Source organism: Rana temporaria, chromosome 8 (assembly GCF_905171775.1).
Source record: "Rana temporaria chromosome 8, aRanTem1.1, whole genome shotgun sequence".
NCBI lineage: Eukaryota > Metazoa > Chordata > Amphibia > Anura > Ranidae > Rana > Rana temporaria.
This window is the reverse complement of record NC_053496.1, coordinates 73,329,366-73,352,542: the sequence shown is the minus strand read 5'-3', so window position 1 is coordinate 73,352,542 and position 23,177 is coordinate 73,329,366. Positions and strand designations below refer to the sequence as shown.

The 23,177-nt window shown below is 42.5% G+C and overlaps 1 protein-coding gene across 28 annotated transcripts in view; it reads right to left on the bottom strand.

Moving 5' to 3' along the window:
• Positions 1–23,177, bottom strand: part of ANK3 (ankyrin 3) — a 391,181-nt gene that overhangs the window by 47,933 nt on the left and 320,071 nt on the right. For 23 of the 28 annotated variants that reach the window (XM_040362029.1, XM_040362006.1, XM_040362007.1 and 20 more), the window contains 7 exons: positions 12,261–12,472; positions 10,620–10,827; positions 8,765–8,861; positions 7,649–7,877; positions 6,169–6,294; positions 3,111–3,233; positions 1,047–1,073 (listed from right to left, as the gene is read on the bottom strand). In XM_040362029.1, the coding sequence (XP_040217963.1) occupies positions 1,047–1,073; positions 3,111–3,233; positions 6,169–6,294; positions 7,649–7,877; positions 8,765–8,861; positions 10,620–10,827; positions 12,261–12,472 (1,022 nt within the window). The remainder of the gene's footprint in view (positions 1–1,046; positions 1,074–3,110; positions 3,234–6,168; positions 6,295–7,648; positions 7,878–8,764; positions 8,862–10,619; positions 10,828–12,260; positions 12,473–23,177) is intronic. The other 5 variants (XM_040362014.1, XM_040362032.1, XM_040362033.1 and 2 more) reach the window with 1 other exon arrangement.

The following is a 23,177-nucleotide window of genomic DNA, read 5'->3' as shown; positions in this document are numbered from 1 at the left end:
AGAGGAAGAAACAGGAAGAGAGGGGAGTACTGCAAACAACAAGAGAGGATGTAATGTAAAGACACAAAGAGGAAAAGAATGTAAATGAGAATAAAATATAATGTAAGAGATGTATAATGTAAGAGAGAAGCTAGAACAGTAATGTAAACAAGAGAGGGAAGTGATGCAAATGTGAAGAGAGGAGAACAAAGTAAACAAGAAAAGAGGAGAGGAATGTAAACAAGAAGATAGGAGAAGAATGTAAACAAGAAAAGAGAAGAGAAATGGAAGTGAAATCAAGCGAAAAGAATGTAAATAAGAGGAGAGAAATGTAAACAAAAAGAGAGGAGAGGAATGTAAACAAGAGAGGAGAAGAATGTAAACAAGAAGAGAGGAGAAAAATGTAAACAAGAAGAGGAGAAGAACGTAAACAAGAAGAGAGGAGAAGAATGTAAACAAGAAAAGGAGAAGAACGTAAACAATAAGAGAGGGGAAGAACATAAAAAAGTAGAGGGAAGAGGAATATAAACAAGAAAAGTGGAGAGGAATGTAAACAAGAAAAGAGAAGAGAAATGGAAGTAAAATCAAGCAAGACGAATGTAAATTAGACGAGAGGAGAGAAATGGAAATGAGGAGACAGAAATGGAAAGAAAAATGAGACGAGAGAAAAGGGAAGAAAAAGACAGAGGAAAGGAAAAGTAAAACTTAGAAATAAAATGAGCAAAAAGAATAATAGGTTAGGGGAGGAGACAAGTAAGGAAAGATGAGATGGAGAGAGCAAACACAGAAATGAAAACAACATGTATTGTAACAGAATAGCTTCCTAACAGGATAAATTACCTAAAAAGGGACCATCAACCTTCTATGTATAGACACATATAGAATACACAGGCTGTATAGTTCAGCTTTGACTTACTACATGTGCTCAAAGCACACTGAAATCATAGACCTTGATGGCATGCATATATATCATAAGGTCTGGGCATTTCATATGTGTCATTACTGACATGGCTGACACTATAACTATCTATGGTTGATTAAAATAGAACAAAGTGCATGATTTTTACCTCATCATCTTGGTCTGACTCTGTTTCCTTTTGGATCCAATATGCATTGCAGAGATAAGGTAAATTATAGTGGGCAGCAGGGAAAGAAATATTAGGACATTGAAAGGGAGAGGCAGGCAGCAGCGCAAGCACATGAACAGCAAACAGTGACACAAGAAACTAAGTGGACAATTAAATTAGGAGCAAAATGTGAAGGAACAAACAGATTTATCTGAAGAATACAAACTCACGTTCTGAACTAAGTAATCCACTTTAACAGAAATCACAGTCATGACACCACATTGGAAACAACAGATATGTTTTATATATTCCTTTGGTCTATACAAAGTTTGAAAAGACCCATCAAAGTATTACATACTGGTGCAATGAATTTCAACACAATTAGGATGGGCTAGAAAATATAGTTTTAAATATTAAGTGGCGGTTTATGTAAATTGAAATGTACAGTATGCACAAGTAAATGGTTTCAAATGGAAATTAACACAGGTCATGGGATTTTTGTGGAAAGTTCATGTACTGTCCTGTTATAGTGTATAAAAAGAGAAGATTTGCTGTGTAATAGGGAATATTAATCGGTGTTAACTGTGCCTAAGCAATACTCTGAAAAATGTGCAATGTGTCTCAAATGATATTATTCTGGTTGAAAAATAGCAGTCCACCTCATGGCATGTAAGGGCTCCTAGGCACTCCAGTTTTGTAGTCTCAGACATGTGTCTGTAGTGTGGCATCTAAATCACTGAGTCTCTGATGTTTAGTTTCAGGAGATTTAGAGCTGCTCACTTTTCCCCTTGCTAAAGGCTATAACCTTGTGCCTTATGCCTCTACCAAGATGGTTGCCTCCAATTAGACACATAAGTTCTTGATTCACAAAGCATTAACATAGAAAGAAGTATAATTATTTATAATAGCAGTAATATGTATAATTACTTGATAAGTAAAATTAAGTATAATTATATACAGTAGTTATTTTGGGACTATAATTTTCAAATATAATTGGACTGAACTGAAAATCACTGTCACTTTTTTGAATATAAGTATTCTTATCCTCGTGTGCTATCTGTGTGAATTGAACTTATAGTGCAGAAAAAGAATTAGTACACCAGGAAAGGGGGAAGATCAATATTTCCTACTAGTCATTTGTCTAATTCCTTTCCAGCTTGGTTCCACTTACAGTAAATCTAAAGTCATTACACAGCCAAATAACTGATAGTGCCACATTGATCCACTAACTTCTTCAAAGTACAATAGAAAAATAACTGGGGAGTCCACTGCAGTAGAGTGACCCTTCATTGCTTCCTTAAAGGGGGAGGGGGTGCATGGAATCAGTAAGAAATCTAAGAAACTGGCAAGTGCAAGCAGAAATTTCAGTTATGGATAGTTACTCTTTGTATAAAGTTATTCTGGCAAGTAAAGAGAGAGTAACAACATTCTTCTGGATATATTTGGCAGATACAAAAAATTGTAAACAGGTCCTCTTCGAATATGTTGTATTCAAACATAATTTTTATGTGATAATAGTTCTAGGCAACTCACAAAGATCCCTTGGTCTTGTTTCCAACCCATGCATGCACAGTCACTCTCACATAATGCTGAGCTGCAGGAGAGAGCAAACTGCCCATGCATGGTTAAGGAATGAAGCGTGTGCTCTTTTGTGAGTTGCCAGTGGACCTGCATACAAAACTTAGTATGTACTTTTATCTGTGGGACAAAGAAGGGAGGGTAATGGAATCTGCAGCTTGAAAAGTAAGCATAATTTTACAAAATGGGGGACTGCATATTTATTGTGGACACTGTAATGCATAGCGATTTTTTGGAAAACGTCATTAAAGGGGAACTAACAATTTAAGATTACTTTGAGGGCCAGATATATGGGGTTAAATTGATGTTAGGCCAGAAATAATCTGGACTGAGTATTAGGAAAAAATCTACAAATGGGGGATAAGTTACTCCTACCCCCTCTGGGTAGAAACTGTTTACAGTCTGCCCTAACATGCCCAGCATTAGTTCTAAAGAGAAGTACAAAGTATTAATCTAAAGCAGTATTTAAAAAAAATGCCTGATTACCTTCTTCTGCGTTGGAAGAGTAATGTTGAGGTTGCAGACAGCAGTCTGTGGCAGGCCTTTTGTTGTCTTTGGTTCTTTCAAAAAGGACAAGCGACCACAAGGTTCTTGGCTGGGGTCTCTCACCTGCAAATGGAGTTTGAAATCAGCTCTCAAGAGATATAAAATAATAAGGTTCAATTGATTCAAACACTTCAAGAGCATAATGACTATTTAATTTATAGGAAGAAAGTAAAAACTAGCAAGCTCTATTTTCTGCTATCTGTGAAAGTAGTGAACAGTACAACATTATCTTATAATATGTGTAATATGACTGAAGGAACATATAAGCCATTTCTCTGGATTATAGGGCATATCTGTTAACAGGTATTTTCCTACCTTCAATAGTAAAACATAGGTAAAACAAACTCTGAGATTCTAGACTAGCTACAACTTAAAGTGGAAGTAAACCCTCCTATTGTTTTCAGCCAAGGAAGCTGCCACCTTGGCCACTGTTTAATCTGCAACTGCCACGATGCTGCACATGTGATCAGTTATGAAACCAGCCATTGGATGGTTTGACAGTTTGGTTGAGAGCACAAGCAAATGTAACACTTAGCATTTCCGGCATGCCGGGAATGTTAACTGTTTTTTTAAACTATCAAATAGATGGGTTTACTTCCGCTTAAGTTTGTTTACACCGATGTCCTCATCGCCACAGGTGGCTGGCAGAAGCGGCTCCGGTGTCCTCAGCGCAGCGGGTTTGCTGGCAGCAGGCTGGGAGCAGCTGTGGTGTCCTTTCCTCCACGGCTTTCGCCATGCGTGTCCTCTCTCCTCCTCCTTCTTCTCCTAGGCATGCCTGATGCTTTGACCAATCGGGAAACGGATCTCAGACACGCTTCTTGATTGTCGGGGAGAAGATTTAGAGAGAAAATAGCGAATGTTCATTCGTTATCATCACACAACTCGTGGGCTCAGATCACAGTGCTCCGCTTCCCGAGCCCACCATTTTTTTAAGTCTATTAGAGCCTCTGGCTCTAATCACATGCTTCAAAACATCCCCCTCCCCATTGGAATCCATGGTCCAGCATCCCTGTATGAAGATCAGAGTGGCAGACGCATGGATGGGTGGGACGGTGCCCATGCACCCTCTATGGACAGGCCGCCACTGCACAGACCCCTCTCTACTTTTGGTACTGTTTTAGTTTATCTTGAAAAAAAAAAACATAAGTGCTATCATAGCTAAAATAAAATGCATTTTCACAATCCTGTTTATAGTAAGGCTAACTTAACTTTTATTGAAGTTGTTCTTTAATTCATTTCCATCTGTAGGACTGCTGGAGGCCAAGCGAATACAACCATCCCAAAAAGGAGCCTTTGGAGTTTTTTTTTGCTATGGCTGTGCAACGTTGGGCAGGGCTGAAGGAAAGTGTGTTACAGGTTGGACTGCACTCAGTGTTGTGGTGGTGGTTGGGGGTTAATTGAAAAGCAACTTCAGTAGAGGAGAAGTTGCCCTTTAAAGTGAACCTTTCTTTATACAAAGACACATATTTGAACAGGGGATGCCCCCCGAAATGTAATAAGGTAGGTATGGTTGGAGTCTGATGCCACCACAGTGGAGTAGGATAGCCCAGAGGACAGCTTACCTTAAATTATGGTTTCTGTCAGGATAAGACTATTAATCAGTTTATTATTATCATTGCTCAGAAGTTTTATCAGTCTGAAATTCCTCATAAATGGAGGTGGAGGGTGGCTAACAGTGTTGATTATATGTTTTCCTTTCCCGATGACCATATTTCTACTACGGAGCAGCATTCTTATTCCTGTTGTCTGAATCAAGGACCAGGTAATTAAAGAAGAGTAAAGGGGAGATCCTGTAGCACAGAAGGATTTTTTACCTTAAAGTGGTTGTTACCCCCCCAAAAAAAACTTAAAGGGGGCAATATACGGTATTAGGAACTGGGGTATGTAAACTTTTAATCAGGGTCATTTGATTCGTTTCTGTTGCCATTATGATTTTAAAAGAGCAAACACAGTTGATAGATAATAAATAGCTTCAGCCAAACACTAACCATGAGTGAAAGAAAAGTTTTTGTGTTATCATTCATATTCTCTGAAAAATGGCTAAGAAATCATAAATTATGCCAGGGTATGTAAACTTATGAGCACAACTGTATATTTATCTAAGATCAGCCATATTTAATTATTACATATTCAGGTTACTCTGCTTCCTTCCTCGGAGTGCTTTACTGGCCCTTATTGTAATGCAAGTTTATGGGTCGGCCAACTCATTGAAAGCAATACACAACCTGTCTGGCAGATAACTCAGCCAATGCTAAAACGTTGTTGCCTGCTCTAGCGGCTGTATTTAATGTAATGACAAAAATATAGAAAAATAAGCTGCTACAAATGTGAAAGTTAAATTAAATTGACTTAAATGCTACAAAAACTCAAAATATGTGTTTAATAAAAATTCACTATACTTTCACTTTGAAGCAAAAGAAATGTCCACTTAAGCTGACTGCTTCAAGTTAAACAGTTTATTAGAACTCAAGCAGAAATGACTTTCAGGTAAATAGTAAGCAACTACAGTAAAACCTTGGTTTGAGAGTAACTTGGTTTGAGAGTGTTTTGCAAGACAAGCAACAGTTTTTAATTTGTTTTGACTTGATATACAAGTGATGTCTTGATATACAAGTAGCATCATGTCACGACTGAAAGAGAAGAGAGACGCCTCTAAGTGTAGCAATATGGTTACATTTAATGAAGGTATAACATTTAGCAACATATTGCTACACTTAGAGGCACCTCTCTTCTCTTTTATACTCTGTAGCTGATGTGTATCACATTGCTATAATCTTTTTATATGGACTATAAACTGAAGGACTTATGAATAAATGGTTGTGGAACGAATCATTTGAGTTTCCATTATTTCTTATGGGGAAATTGGCTTTGATATACAAGTGCTTTGGATTACAAGCATGTTTCTAGAACAAATTATGCTCACAATCCAAGGTTTTACTGTATAGGCAACTATAGGGTATACATTAAAACAGTAGGATACAAAATAGATTTACTTTACCTTTACAGAAAACGGTAGTCTATTTTCTTTGAAAGCATAGAAATTAAATATAAGCTGTTGTCCTCCTTTAGTTAGTGGAGCTAGATTTCCGTAGCAGTCGACGTGGATTGTTTTTCCTTCTAGAACCTATGTGGATGAGAAAACAAAGAAAATTCATATTTTTCCAGAAATTCTAAGGGCCAGAATGCCTGTATTTTTAAAGGGGAAGGGTGTAATAAAGTAAAACTAGGTTTTACCACAAAATAAGTAATAACAACCACCAGGTTCACTGTAGTCAATAAATGATCTGTCCTACAAAAACCGCAAAAGTATGAAGTCTGTGTCCATAATGGAGGGAGAGATTACTATTTATAGACATTATGGTGCTTACAGTAGCGATAAGGTAGGGAAATCTCGACCTAAGAAGACATGTGCGGAGAATGTATGGCATAGTTATGGAGGACCTATAGCAGAGGCATAACTACAGGTGTCACAATTTCAACCCGGCCCCTTGCTCCAGGGGGCCTGTGTGATTCCCCTGTACACCTGGATGGGGGCAGCAAGGGCAACATATAGAGGAACCGATCGGCTTTATTTTCCTCCTGTAGCCACTGAAGGTCTGCTTCTCCTCCTCTCCCTCTTGCAGGCATTCAGCAGTTGCAGGAGGAAAATGGAGGGAATTGGTTCATCTATATGCTGCCCCTGCCATCCCTCCTATCTAGGTTACTCTTCTTTCTGCTGCCCCCAGGGCCTTGTGTGCTCCCCTGACCCTCCTTCACTGCCCTCTCCCACTGGCTGCTGCGGGGGATGTGTCCGGATAAAGAGCAGGGAAGGTTATGGTAAATATGTAATTTACCGGGCCCCTTCTTTTTCTGAATGGATGATTCTGTCCATTCATAACGGAAATATAGTAGTTTATAATATAAAGTATAGTATAGTATAACAGTGTTTACTGTGCTTCAGTTTATAAATTAATGGGAAGCTCTATACAGAGTTATTCCTGTCCAGGAGGCTGCAGAGATGGAGGTTGAAGGCTGTGTCCTCAATCTTTTTTCTGTGTCTCAAAGGTCGAAACACCAGAGGTCTGTTTAGACCCCTGATATTTTACCAAAGCCCCCCCAACGGGGCTCCTAAAAGAATTGTAAACAATTATAATAAATAAATATGGTAAAAAACATAACATAAAATAACAAAAATGAATACTGACAGCAGTGGTGGAACTACCGAGGTCAGGGGGCACTTCATGGTTTCTTGCAATTGGACCCTGAAGGTTCTAGTTATGGACTCTTTTTCTCCAAGACACTGTTAAAGGGTGGAGGATTGTGTGACTGCCCCTTTTAAGTTTGTGGGAACCTTAAATCCAATTAGTTGCTATAAAAACTTTGCACCCAACCCAAGCACTTGGGTTGCCTTACTGAATAAGTCTGAAAGAGTTTTCTGACACTTTTTCCCAGATCATACAATAAAACAACATTATAACCATGGAGATCTGAGAATGTACCTCAATGTCTTTACTCCTAGCAACTTCTTCAAAGTTTTCTTGCTGTTCCAGGGTTTTGTCCACTTTGTCATCAGTCATACAGAAGCAGCGCAGTCGGGCTTCTACGGGATCATTCATTTTAGCAAAAACAACAAACTTGGCCATATAGGGAACACATATCAACTCCCTGTAAAGCTGTGTCGCTAGGCTTACAGTTTCGGGGATTTGATGGCAATCACCAAGCCAAAATCTGCAGGAAAAAAAAACATAGAAAGGATATATAACATATATAAAAACACAAAAAAAAAAAAAAAATTCTTTACTAGTAAAACAGTATGCGATAATATTGATGATATAAGTGGCCTTTGTCAGATGCCATATCTAGAACTGATGGAGGTCACAAGGGAGACAGCTTTATCTGCAAACTTACATGCAATTCTGGCTAGATGAACTTGTAATCCAAACATATCTGATCTCTGTCACAATGCATAGCAACAAGTTCACTGTAGTGTTTCCTGGTTGAGTCCTAGGCTGGTGCCACAGTGGCATTTCTGTGCAATTATTCTCCAGCGATAGATTAGGTGCGCTGACCACTTACCCTAGTTGGCGTAATTTCACAGAATCTGGCTCACTAGTAATGGAACACCAATGGAGCTATTTCATAAAAGAGAAGTCTCTTAGTGATCCTGTGACTTGCAAGATGTTGCCAGCGACAAGATTACTTGTGTGACAAAGCCTTTACAGCTTCCAGTCTTTCCCTTTTCATAGGACAGAGCTGATATATAACTCAATGTCTAGTGAGCAGGCTGCAGGCAAAGAAGTGACATAGGCAGTGGTACTGCTGAACAAGGAAATAGATGTGTCACTTATGTGGCTGTGCAATGTGGTGGAGAGGTTAGGCCTCATGCACACTGGACGTTTTTACAGATGCTCGTAGGGAAGTCTGTTTTTTTTCTGCCTCTAAACCCCCCTGTCCATGCACATATAGGCTTTTATCAGCGTTTATAGGCAGGGGCTTTTAGAGGCAGGAAAAAAAAAAAACACTGCCAGCACACGATATTAAATAAGTCAAACAATTAACATATCTATATTTTCTGCTTCAATTTCTGTAAATGACACCTAATGTATACAATTTACCTGGCGGATACATTGGTTGTAAAAGAGACACAGTCACTGACAAAGGTTAAAGGCGTAGTCCCTGTAATATCCTCCCACTGAGCTGGAGAAGTCCCACCTGTGGAAGACAAGAGTGAATGCGTATAGTTATCACTGGAGGTATAGTATAAAGCCTCGTACACGCGATGAGAATAGCAGACGAATGAGTGCTGTTTTTTTGCATGATAGTCTCATATCGAAAATGAATGAAGAGGTTACTCAACTTACGAAAATTCTCATATGACAGAATACAGCTTCGGAAATGATGTATCGTATTGTATTTTATAGTCATGTATACTTTCATTTTTGAGCATTCGTAGTCTTGCTGTAATTATTTTACTGTACCAGTAAACTAAAATTGCATGATCTGGTATCGTACGAGAGCATTTTTCGTCCCTTCGATTCATTTTGGATGAACTGTCATGATTTGTTCTGGAAAGGCTGAGTACTAACAATCAGATTATCATACGATCAAACAATCATACGATCGCTTCAAAAGTGGTATTTTTCGTCTGATTTTCAGATCATGTGTACTAGGCTTAGGCTGCTTAGGCTGCAACCTATCATGTTAAAAGTTATTTTCACCAAAAATGGCCTCTCTGTGTAGTAAAATTAAAGGGTGTAAATTGCATAGTTTCACGGGGGTCCTGACAAAAGCGTGATAAAAACGTATATATTGAAGAAAAATATATATTAAAAAAAAATTGATCTCCGTTACTTTCTTGGCACAAGCTACCTGCACACGGAAATGTATGTTGCGTGATTGAAGGCAGCAAGCTATCTTCCCCTTAAAGGGACACTAAAGCTCCCCTTTAAAAAATAAATAACAAACATGTTATACTTACCTCTACTGTGCAGCTTGTTTTGCACACAGTGGCCCTGATCCTGGTCTTCTGGGGTACCCTTGGCTGCTGTCTTGGCTCCTCCCTGCGCTCTCCCAAGGGGGTTAGCTTGCCGACTGTCACACACGGCCCCGCCCCCCAGCACGCAGCGTCATCACATGTGATTGAGAGCAGCGTGAGCCGATGGCTGCGCTGCTATCAATCTAGCAAATCTAGCCAATTGATGCCAGGGGACGCGCACAGCAGATTCGGGCTAAGGTAAGTAAAATGGGGGGGAGGGGCTGGGGGGACTGTCATTAACAGGTTTGCATCGTAATGCATAGGATGCATTAAGGTGAAAAAAAACTAACCTTTACAACCCCTTAATCTGTCCAGCCAATCCATTTGTATACAAACCAACAAACAATTGTCTATGGTATGAAAAGATACAATATTTAGTTTTAGATCTCAAATCCACCGTGTCACCTCACAGGATTTTTAATACTAGAATAATTTCCAACTAAAGGATTTTCCAGAATGAGGCCAATTTAAAAGCAGGACGCTCTATTATGGAACAAGTAAAAACCATGTAACATTATGGGGTTGATTTACTATGTGCAAATAATCTGTTCACTTTGCAAGGGACTTTTTTGCACATGATTGGTTAATGGAAGTCAGCAGAATGTAACCTCATTCACTAAGCTAAATTATTTTGCAAAGTGAGAATTCCCTTGCAAAGCGAACAGCCTAATTTGCCTTTAGTAACCCTCTATGGCTCTGCCCATGTACTCAACCTTATGAAGGGTGCTATTGGTTTAATTGGGTGTGGTTACCCAACCTTCAACCTCTATAGAGCATCATTTATAACAAAAAACATTCATGTGCCTCTACACCTAGCAACTGATTAGATCCCAGCATCTAGGAGTTCAATAAAAATGATGAATGAAAGCTTGAGGACAGAATTGTTTGGTGTCTTTGCATTTGTTTATGAAATAATGGAAATTTTCAAAACCTACCTGTAATACTGCACAGTAGCCTTAAACTTGGGGTGGTGTCTCCTTTATAGCCATTGCTTACACCTTCACCAGACGGTGGCGGTACTGGAATTGTCATAGTTATTGGCTTGTGGAATTTCCGCCTTCTGGGTTCAACTGTGACAATGGGGCTGAATGTTGCTTTGTTTCCAATTACTTTCTTGACAAGTTCATCGGGTACCGGCTGTGCCTGTGATGTGTTAATGTTTTGAATAATTAATTAGCTCTATAGAACATCATTCTATTAATTGTACCACCTAGCATTATCTAATGACTCAACAATCAAACAGCTATTGTTTCAGATTTTTCCATCAACTCAAATATCATTTGTCCTAAGACTTATTGAATGTATTTGTAGCTGAACCCATTTGCAATTTGACCAAGACAAAAAAAAAAAAAACATATCCTGCACGCTAATGTTGCACTATATTTAAATATCAGCATCACATTACAAAGCATAACAGAGAATACATCTTAAGTATTAATCTTGTATTCTAATAAATATAAGTCTACAATATTAGGTCTGTGAAGTGAATTGTCATACATTATGCTAATCTTAAGTCTACAACTGTGTCCCTCAAAACCTATGGTTGTAAGAGATTTATGGCTGGATTCAGGTAGGGCGGCTCACTTTTGAGGCGTTGTAGCGTATAGCACATACGCTACGCCGCCGTAAGTCAGAGAGGCAAGTGCTGTATTCACAAAGCACTTGCCTCCTAAGTTACCGCGGCGTAGCGTGAATGGGCCCGGCGTAAGCGCGCCTAATTGAAATGAGGAAGAGGGGGGGCGTGTTTTATGTAAATTACTCGTGACCCGACGTGATTGACGTTTTTTTACGAACGGCGCATGCCCCGTCCGTGGACATATCCCAGTGTGCATTGCCCCAAAGTACGCCGCAAGGATGTATAGGTTTCGACGTGAACATAAATTACATCCAGCCCCACTCACGAACGACTTACGCAAACTACGTAAATTTTTCAAATTTCGACGCGGGAACGATGGCCATACTTAACATTGACTAGTCCAGCTATTTGTTCGACTAACTTTACGCTGGAAAACGCCTTACGTAAACGGCGTATCTTTACTGCGACGGGCAAGCGTACGTTCGTGAATCGGCGTATCTCGCTGATTTAGGCATTCTAGGCGTAAATCAGCGTTTACGCCCCTAGCGGCCGGCGGAACTAGACAGCTAAGATACGACGGCGCAGGCCATCGTATCTTAGCTAGGTTTAAGTGTATCTCAGTTTGAGCATACACTTAAACATACGACGGCTTAGATTCCGAGTTACGACGGCGTATCTACTGATACGCCGGCGTAACTCTTTGTAAATCTAGCCATTAGTCTTAGTTTTAACATTATTCTGGGATCCTAAAATATGAGCATCTCAGGGGAATGAACTGGAAGTATAGTTCTATGACGACATGTAAAACAAAATGTAAAAATAATTTGGGGATTTAACTGACCTTTATACTAATTCACTACAATATATTTTCCAATGCTACTACAAAACTCTTTCTCTATTTGCTCCACAGCTTAGGCAAAAATATTTTTTTTCTCCAAAATGTGCTTTTGGAAACTATAGGTATATGATATACAACGTTGCATACATGTTTTTAATTTACCTGAAGGCCTACTCGAATTCTTTTAGTCAGTGCCCCCTCCGGGAAGGATGCCTGAACAAGTGGGACCGTTGTACTCTTCAGAACCCCACCTTCTGGTCCAATTTGGTTACTCTCTTGCTTTATCCGAGACACAACAGCAAAGTATTGGGGGAAATCCTTTGTAACGATTCTGCATATCCTCTTTTTCTCCAGTTCTTCTGCACTGTCCAGTTCTGAAATGTAAAACATTTGTAACTAATTAGGTTCATGTCTAATATGATAAGAGCAGTGTTTGAGAGTGCACACCTAGCCAGAAAAAAATTCTAGCCGTTTGTGAGACAGGCCAAGATCCTGCATCTGTATTATAGTAAAGCTTAAACCATTTAAAAACCATGACATCCAGGCACTTAGCCTGGCTTGACCCTTGTTAGAATTGGTTGCATACCAAAGCACATGGTAACAAGTTTACTAAAAGGATTATTTATCGGCTGTAGGAGCTGTTTAAAATGACTTAGAGAGCAGAACACCCACAATTTCTGCCCAATACCTATATAGCATACTGTTAGGATAAGAAGGAACCATCTTTGTATGAAGGAACCCAGTACCTTGCCATTAAAAGTGCTATACACAAATATGTCCACAAGGTGGCACCATAACACCATGATGTACACAGAGATTGTTGGTTTAGAACATAGTTAACAATGTAAAATTAAAATAGAATAATCTGCATAGTAGTAGAGAGGCAAGAAAGGCCTGTCTTTTGAATAGTAAAAATTTGGGCATATTTTCTGTGTAGGGCAGCAATAATTAGGCTCTCAATAATAAGAAATGGCAATAAACTCATCTAGACCTCTTTCTACCATATTAAAATTGTATTGTTCACAACTATGCTAGACGTTTGACAGAAGAAAAAACACTTTCTACCTATCACATGGAAAAACCTGATACAATTATCTGTGTTGCATTTATTCTCTGTTGACCTAATTTCTTGGATTATCGGTACACATAGTAAACCGATCAATAGGAAATGTCTTCCTTTTATGCAACAATCACATTTCTGTACTATATCTGTATTTATGTTACAGTGTATTCAGCACTTCATGTTCTGTAATACACTTGTGAGCCTTTGCCCAACAAAATACAGTGCTTTAATTGGTTGGGTAATACCGTATATACTCGAGTATAAGCCGAGTTTTTCAGCACATTTTTTGTGCTGGAAATGCCCCCCCTCGGCTTATACTCGAGTCACCTTTTTGCGCCTGATCTCCCGGCTGATCTCCCGGAATTTGGGGACCCGGTACCAGCCGGTTTGTTGTCCGGGGGACCTACGGCTGGGGAGCCGGGCACCCCTTCCATAGACTCCCATGTTAAACATCAGTCATGGACACAGTGAGGCATGGGCACAGTGATGCATGGGCACAGTGATGCATGGGCACAGTGAGGCATGGACACAGTGATGCATGGACACAGTGAGGCATGCACATGAATCAGGCCCCGGACTGGGACAAAAAATAGGCCCATGCATTTTAGACTGAGCAGACAGTTGATGTAAGGGGGCACTCTGATGAGGACAACTGATGAAATTGAGCACTCTGATGGGGATACTCCATGTAAGGGGGCACTGTGATGAGGACAACTGATGAAATTGGGCACTCTGATAGGAATACTCCATGTAAGGGGGCACTGTGATGGGGTCACCGATGTTAAGGTCACCCTGATGTAATATGGGAACTCTGATAGGGACACCTTATATTAGGGTTGTCCCGATACCGATACTAGTATCGGTATCGGGACCGATTCCGAGTATTTGCGGGAGTACTCGTACTCCCGCAAATACCCCCGATACCCAAATAGAATACTCCCCCCCCCCCCCGCGCCGCCGCCACCGCCGTCACCGTCACGCTGCATTCCCGCCGCCGTTCGCCGCATCCCCGCTACCGCCGACTGTGTAATACGCGCCGGGAACATTACAGCTTTGAATAGCTGTAATGATTGGCGCCGCGCATAGACACTCCCCTTGCTCGGGTGAACTGTCCAATCCCGAGCGAGGGGAGTGACTATGCGCGGCGCCAATCATTACAGCTATTCTAAGCTGTAATGTTCCCGGCGCGTATTACACATTTAGGGGAGCCGCATTCTGACACCCCTGACAGCCCGTTCCGCTGCCTGTGTCTGTACTGGAGTTTCTGGCCGCCACCGAAGCAGGGATGAAATCCTGACTCACGTCAGTCTGTCAGGTGACGTCACGTGAGATGGTCGCCGCTAGGGGTTATGGGAGTTGTAGTTCACGGCGCCGCCGGCTACATGCTCAATTCCCTGCTCCCGGGGGGTGGAGTCAGTGACTCTCGGAAGAACAGCTCAGAGCCAGCCTACTGCGTGCTACAACTACTGTACCATCATCGGATACCATATTTTGCCCGCCAGTGCCTCTGCCACAGGAAAGGTAGGGCACTTTGTTTAAGGAAGGTAATAACCAGCATAAAAGTATTTATGTTACCTCCATCCATGAGAGCTCTTATCTTTGAACTGTTGTGCGGCACCACCAGCTATTTCAGTTATATAAATTATAAATGTTATTGCAAAGAAAATTATAGCTGTTTTATCATAAAACAGCTATAATTTTCTTGCAATAACATTTTTAAATTGATATATCTGAAATAGCTGGTGGTGCCACACAACAGTTCAAAGATAAGAGCTCTCATGGATGGAGGTAACAGAAATATATATATATATATATTATATACATACTTTTTTTTATTATGTCAGCCCCCTCTGTGTCAGCAACCCCCGTCGGCCCCCTCTGTGTCAGCAACCCCCGTCGGCCCCCTCTGTGTCAGCAACCCCCGTCGGCCCCCTCTGTGTCAGCAACCCCCGTCGGCCCCCTCTGTGTCAGCAACCCCCCCGTCGGCCCCCTCTGTGTCAGCAACCCCCGTCGGCCCCCTCTGTGTCAGCAACCCCCGTCAGCCCCCTCTCTGTCAGCCCCCTCTGTGTCAGCAACCCCCGTCGGCCCCCTCTGTGTCAGCAACCCCCGTCGGCCCCCTCCTTTTATACATGTATAGAGCCATGACGTGTCCCCTTTAGTTATCATGATATAAAATCATGAATGTGGGGCCCCCTCTGTGTCAGCAACCCCCGTCAGCCCCCTCTGTGTCAGCAACCCCCCCCCCCGTCGGCCCCCTCTGTGTCAGCAACCCCCCGTCGGCCCCCTCTGTGTCAGCAACCCCCGTCGGCCCCCTCTGTGTCAGCAACCCCCGTCGGCCCCCTCCTTTTATACATGTATAGAGCCATGACGTGTCCCCTTTAGTTATCATGATATAAAATCATGAATGTGGGGGCCTTTTGGTGGGCGTGATTTATTTGGGGGGGGGGGACAGCATTTCATTCTTGGTCCCAGGCAGCACAATGTCTTGGGCCCGCACTGCACAGTCGGCGGTAGCGGGGATGCAGGTAAGCGGGATATGGGGGGAGACATGGCTGCATAATGGGGGGAGACATGGCGGGCTATGGGGGGGAGACATGGCTGGATAATGGGGGGAGACATGGCTGGATAATGGGGGGAGACATGGCTGCATAATGGGGGGAGACATGGCTGCATAATGGGGGGAGACATGGCTGCATAATGGGGGGGAGACATGGCTGCATAATGGGGGGGGAGACATGGCTGCATAATGGGGGGGGAGACATGGCTGGATAATGGGGGGGGAGACATGGCTGGATAATGGGGGGGGACATGGCTGCATCTGTGGGGGGACATGGCTGCATCTGTGGGGGGACATGGCTAGAGGGACATGGCTGCATCTGTGATTCTGTGGGGGGACATGGCTGCATTTGGGGACACATTTAAAAAAGTATCGGTATTCGGTATCGGCGACTACTTGAAAAAAAGTATCGGTACTTGTACTCAGTCCTAAAAAAGTGGTATCGGGACAACCCTACCTTATATAGAGCAGAGATGTCCTCAGTGAACAGGAAGTACCAATTCTCTGCATCTCTATCACACTGTGTGACAGACTGCCCCCTGACTTTTTTTACTGCACCCACAGATAAGATCCAGCCCTGGCTGTGAGTATCATTTACAGTGTAGTGATAGTTTAAAATTATACTAAAGGCAATTTTTTTTAAATATTAAACATGTTATACTTACCCTCTCTGTGCAATGTTTTTTTGCATGAAGCAGCCCCGATCCTCCTCTTCTTGGGTAGGGATCAGGTAAACAATGGGGGGGGGGGGACACATTTAGGAAACCCACGCAGGCACAGGGAGAACATGCAACTCCAGGCAGATGGTGTTGTGGTCGGGATTTAAACCAGTGACCCTTTTTGCTGCTAGGTGAAAGTGCTAACCACTACGCCACTGTGCTGCCTGCTTACAACCACTTTATGTGTTTGAAAAGACACAGGATATTTTAAGCCCATTATTTCCAGAAAACGTCTTGTTTTTATAGTATATTATTATTAAGATCTCACACTTAAACCAACATTTCTGTCTGGTGGCAGACTCGTGGAGCCCCTGTATAGCAGACCTTGAGTGTGAGAGGAAGAAGCAGTACAATGAGCCAATCAGTTTGTGTGTGGACATGAAGCATAGAAAGAGAAAACAGGGTGACAGAGAGATGAGCTCATCACTGTGCTGCTTTTCTATTCACTGTCCAGTCACTGGGTGGGGGTTCCAAAACCTGGGCTCAGAGGAAGTGGCTTAAATGATGCTGACCATCAGACTGAAGACTTCTAGCGGAAGAACAAAAGTAATGTGGGGAAAATCTCTGGAGTGAGGATATCGCAGCAAAATCCGTTTCTATCTTTTTTTCTTTAAATGGACTATTCGTGTGTATCTTGATGCTTTTTGCTGGCATTATGCTTTAAAATATGCCTTTCTCTCATGAAAATGCTGTTTTATGTCTCCATTGTCAGTGCATGCTACATAAGGCTGATGTTGCACATGCAACCGCTATCACTCAGAATGGATAAAAACTGCAGAGCTGTCACATCACCTGTGGCCAGGTGACAAGTGCACCCTGTAGGGGTCAGGGATGCACCCCAGGGTAGTGAACCCTATAGCCGACTGCTGCTATCTGAGAGGAAGCGTGAACCCAAGATCGCCTCTAGTGGTGAGGATGGCCTTCGCCGCAGCTGGGCCCAGGTCACGACCCCTGGGATCCCCTAGGTCGTGCTCCACAGAGAGAGAGGGGAAGCAGCAAGCAGGACAAACAGAACTGATGGGTCAGGGCAACAGGCAGACAGGGTAACCGAGGGACAGGCAAAAGGTCAAGGGCACAGGCAAACAGGAGAAGTCAGGGACGAGCCAAAAACGGTACACAGAGAGGTAATCGTAGCACACTGCAGACAGGAACTTAAACAAACAACACTGTTGAACAGCACTGCACGCCTGTAGTGCAACAGTTAATATAGACTTCCTTGCATGGCCTGGGTGGGGCCATACAGGAAGTAGAGGAGATAAGAAGGTAACCAGAACAGAGTTAGGCCTCTTAATGGACAGATGGAAACAGGTAAGCTGCCAGACTATTGCATATCCATGACAAGAGCAAATAACGACCTGCTTCCATGTGTCGCTCCCTCAATGACCAGAGGAACAAGGTCTTCGCTAACAGAAACAATGCAGAATGGAAGTCACTGGTAAGAGAGTGAGGTCATATTTATCCAGCCAGTGAAGGAGCAGCACATTGAATCCATAAGCATTTCTCTGTGTAGTGATCTTGTCCCTGGATAGGATCTCTAGTGTGGCCCTATATTAAAAAAAAACTCTCTTTTAACACACCTGAGAGAAGTAATAATTGGGTTCCAAAATATACCAAATCCTCTATATTTAAATGATTGTGTCTAAGATGACAGCTTAAAAAGTGACAACATTAGTGAAGACCGTAGCTGCAGGATCAGTTTCTACAAGGCTACAACCGACTCCATTGCCATGTAGGATTGCATTGTTGTTGTAGGTTTACCTTTTTCTATTTTCACAATATAGATAAAGACCGCAGCTGTCCCCATACAATGAATAGGGAAGGCAGGTGCATTGGTGTCTCATCGGCTTTTATTGTTCCCACTGAGTGCAGACCCTGAAGGCAAGCTTTGCTCAGGAAATGGGAGATGGAAAGTGTTTACATAGAGACATGCAACCAAAGCCATCTGTCATTTGTAAAGAATTACGCAAGAAAAACAATGACAGATAACAATCGTTACAGAAACATTTGCATTTACAGTACATACTACATACCTTAATTAATTGTACTGTTCACACTTATTTTTTTGGTTCAGGTGATCCAATCAGATATAAATGTTTCGGGTTTACTCAGGAAAAGGATTTTATCAATAGAGGAGATTTCACTGGCTTTAAAGTGGAGCTCTGTTCATTATACATAAAAAAGAGCCTGCTGAGCAGGGAATCTCTCCACTGATCCCTGCTGAGCAGGTGGATGATAGGTTCGTGTGCGCTCCACTTATACAGAGCAGACACGGACACAGTCTACACTCTCTATGGGCACTCTGATGGAAACATACCAGCTGTTCGTTTCCATCCGACTGTTATCCAACCCACTAGACGAAGGAGGATTGGATCCCCCATTAGTCTGTTTTTAGTGGTCAGGGTCAGATCGGATGTCGGCGGGTGTCAGCATACACACCCTAATCACTATGTGCATTGCTGATTCCCCCTACTTCCGGGCTTCTCAGCCCTTGTTGATCCCCCAGCTCTGCAGTGCTGCTGGCCCCCCCGCTGCTGAAGGAGATATTTCAGGATGGAGAACAGGAGATGTGGCTATTAAATTGTTAATTTTCTAAATGAACACAGTGAACACACTCGCTCACTGTGTCCATTCATAACTGAAGAATAATAAACTGTGTTTACTATGCATTAGTTTGTGAATGAACAGGAAGCCACTCAGCACAGAGCACTTCCCATTCATTCACTGCCCTGTGAGAGAGGCTGCAGAGAAAGGCATGTGTGTTTGAACTGCAATAGGCTGCACAGAGCTACGTTCATCTGGCACAGTTAGCGGCATGACACCAATAATCTTTTAAGCTGTCTGTAAGGGGGGCATTTTCACCACCACTGTAAGGGGTGCTTTCCACCTACTAGTTATCAATGTAAGGTGCATGCATTCCACTGACTCCTAATGAATTTGTTTAGCAGGGATTCCCTAAGACCCAGAATTTTTTTTAAGGATTCCCCTGGGGTAAAAAGGTTAAGAAAGTCTGTTCTAGAGCCTAGGCACAAAGAGATCATGCCAGTGTGATTAACCACTCTTGGCACTGCATGAAAATGATCCACACATTATTGGCCATTATTTATTTCAACAAGCATAGATTTACAACAGTAGCATCCAAACTTAAAGTCACCCTGAATATCAGTATTATTTTGCACCCAGCATGATCCTTTCTCAAGCCAGAGCAGCAAAGTCCAACTATCTGTATCACACTATGCCGCACATGCCATTGCACATACACATAAATGGGACACAATTGCACACATACAGTATATGTAAGCCCTGAGATCATCTCCCATCTGCCACTTAATGTCTATGAATGTAGGATGAGTTCTAATAAACTTTAAACATGATGACCATTAATAACTATTTACACAAATGTATGAAATTATGCATTCCAGTATAAGCTGGTTCACACAGGGGCGGCACGACTTCGGGGGCGACTCGGCCAGGCGACATGAAGACGACATCTAAGGCGACTTGCAAAATGACTTCTGTATAGAAGTCAATGCAGGTCGCCCCGAGTCGCCCCCGAAGTAGTACAAGAACCTTTTTCTAAGTCGGAGCGACTTGCGTCACTCCTATTAGAACGGTTCTATTCACTAGAATGGGACGCGACTTGTCAGGCGGCTGCGTCGCCTGACGAGTCGCCCCAGTGTGAACCGGGTCTTACTGTACCTGCCTAACTTAGATTTACATTTATTTTTAATACAGATAAACAACACAATTCCAGGTAAGAGGTAAGAGCTTTGCCCTGACAAGTTTACAATCTAGTGGACTAAGGATGAAACCCAGGCAGATATAAATATGCAAATTAATTCAGCTTTGTATTCATGAATACAACATATATAAATGGTATTTCTTTAAATGCTAGTGCAAGTACCTGAATTTAACTTGATATCGGTCTCTTGCAAATACCTCAAAAGCATCTAATCAAACTGCGATCGGTTTGATCAGATGCTTTACAAGCTGGTAACGGCTTGTAAACATGAAACCGAAACCGGAAGTGACAACATCTTTGTTGCTTACTTTTCTTACATCAGAGGGGAGGCGGGTATGGATGTACCTTCTTTTCCTTTCAGAGTAAACAAACACCAAGCAGGCGCTCTACTGAGTTTCCCTATGACCCAGGAGAGTTCGGTAAAGGAGATGGGCAATGGCACAAGGGCCATTCTGCACCCTGTAGAAGTGATCTAGTGGATATATATCCGCTATAATCCCTTTTACAAGAAAGGCCACAGTCCGCTGAAAATTTTGATACTAGGATGACGCCTGCAGGTGCAAGCATCATCCTGGTATAACCACGTACAGGTATGTCCTAAGAGGGTGTAAGAGGTTAACGTCAAAAGGGCTGTGCTGCATCTGCTTGACTCACAGTTGTGGTACATTAGCCTCATTATAATCCACCAAAGAAAAGCACCCTGAAAAGCGGCACTCTGGAAAGCAAACCACCGTGGATCACTTTTCAGATCTTTGGGTAGTGTAAACCAAGCCTTATAGTTTTTTTCTACAACACAGTCACATTCTGAGTGTCTGGCCAGCAGCTGAAAAGTTGGACCCTTGCTCTATGTTGTTAAAGGATAAGTTCACCTTTTGGAAAATGTTACATAATTACATATACAGTGGAACCTTGGATAACAAGCATAATTCATTCCAGGAGAACAAAGAGAGTTTTCCCATAAAAGTCAATTGAAACAAAGATAATTTGGTCCGCATTAACTTTAATTGCATGCAATACTGCATGTGGCCAGAGGTGGGGGGATGCCGGAGAGCCTCAGAAATACTGGGGACAGCTCAGCTAAACTAGGAAACCCCGGAAAGGCTCATAAACACTTAGGCCTAGTACACACGAGAGGATCGATCCGCGGAAACGGTCCAGAGGTCCGTTTCCACGGATAAATCCTCTGGCGGATTTTGATCTCATGGTTGTACTAACCATGAGATCAAAATCCCTGCGGAATTCCCTCCGCGGTGACGTGTCGTGCCGTCGCCGCGATGATGACGCGGCGACCTGTGCGACGCTGTAATATAAGGACTTCCACGCATGCGTCGAATCATTACGACACATGCGAGGGATGGATTCGGACGGATTGATCCGGTGAGTCTGTACAGACCATCGGATCAATCCGCTGGACTGGATTCCAGCGGATCGATTTCTTAGCATGTTAAGAAATTTTGATCCGCTGGAAATCCATCGCCGGGAAAAATATCCGCTGGATCGTACACACCAGGGGATCTATCCGCTGAAACCGGTCCGCGGATAAATTCCAGCGGATAGATCCTCTCGTGTGTACGGGGCCTTAGGAACAGAGTATTTCCGAGTGATTCTGAGTATTTCCAAACATCTCCGAATCATTCCAAGTGTCACCGGCGACCCCACACCTCTGGTCAAATGCGGTACTGCACACCCCATTGGCTTGAGTACCTGCTCGTTTTGCGAGACATCACTTGCAAACCAAGAAGTTTCTCATCTTTCAAAACGCTTGTTAACCGCGTTACTCGTTAACCAAGGTTCCACTGTATATGTAATATTTCCCAGCTACTGCTGCCTCTCCCCCGATCCCCCCTCAGTGTGACTTCAGGAGGCAGAATCTTCTCCCCGCACCCACTGTCACAATTCAAAAACAGCATCAAAAGTTTCCTCTGAATGAATGAACTACAAGTACCGTAATCCACCACAGCAGACGGTTGTAGTTCTGAATTAACTGCAAGGGTGCTGATGAGCACTCTAGTAGTTCATTCAGAAGCCTTGCAGCTTTCAAACTGACAGCCCATATGGGTACAGGCTGAAAGCTGCAGGACTTATCTGCAAAAGCCGGACAATGAACCCATGATCCACTGATCATGAGTGCAATGCTTTCCAGGCTTCCATAGAAAAATATTTCTTAATGCACTTTTTTTTGCTGCAAAAATATGTACATTTATTATTTTTTCTAAGAAGGGAAACTTCTCCTTTAAGTAGTGATCTATTTTGCAGAGGTCTGGCACACCCTCTGCTGAGTCTGAGACAGAGTTCTCTAATCAGAGGGGAGCCGCTTGCTGTTCACAGGCCTAATTCAGTAGGAGGGCCTGTCAGGCCTCTGCAATGAGATGACTGCTTCTTAACAGAAAGTATGATTCTCACTCTGCAGCATTCTGGAAGGGGGTTGGCTTTCATATTAAGGCAGTGGCTTGCTTAAAGTGGTTGTTAAGCCATTAGCCCTGCCCGCTGGAGCTGGGAGGCACTTTGAAATCAGGAATTGAATAGAAAAATGCATATCAGAGAGTCTAAAGGGCTACACACTCAAATAATTAAAAACATGTAAGGATTCCCCCAATAGTTTTTAACAGCTAGGTATACTAATCAAGAAAATGTATATAGTTTATATATAATATAATTTTATATGTGAAATCAGGTAGAAATCTGCGTTTTTTTTATAAAGCACAGACACTAGGACACATGTTCTTATCTATCAATCAGGATGATATAAACCTTGTTTTATAGCAGTGAGGAAAGGAGCAGAACAGCACTAGTGAGAGATGACAGTCGGGAAGGGAGGTGGGAGGAGGACAGAGGGAGACACAGGAGAGCTGCAGATAGCTGCAGGTGATGGAGGCACGTAAGCTGACCATAGTGTCAGGGCTCAGCAGCCATGATAAATTGTTGTCAGTTTGGGGGGGGGCAGAACCAGGCAGGATCAGCCAGGTATTTCAGGTGATAGAGATGGCCAACTTACACAGCA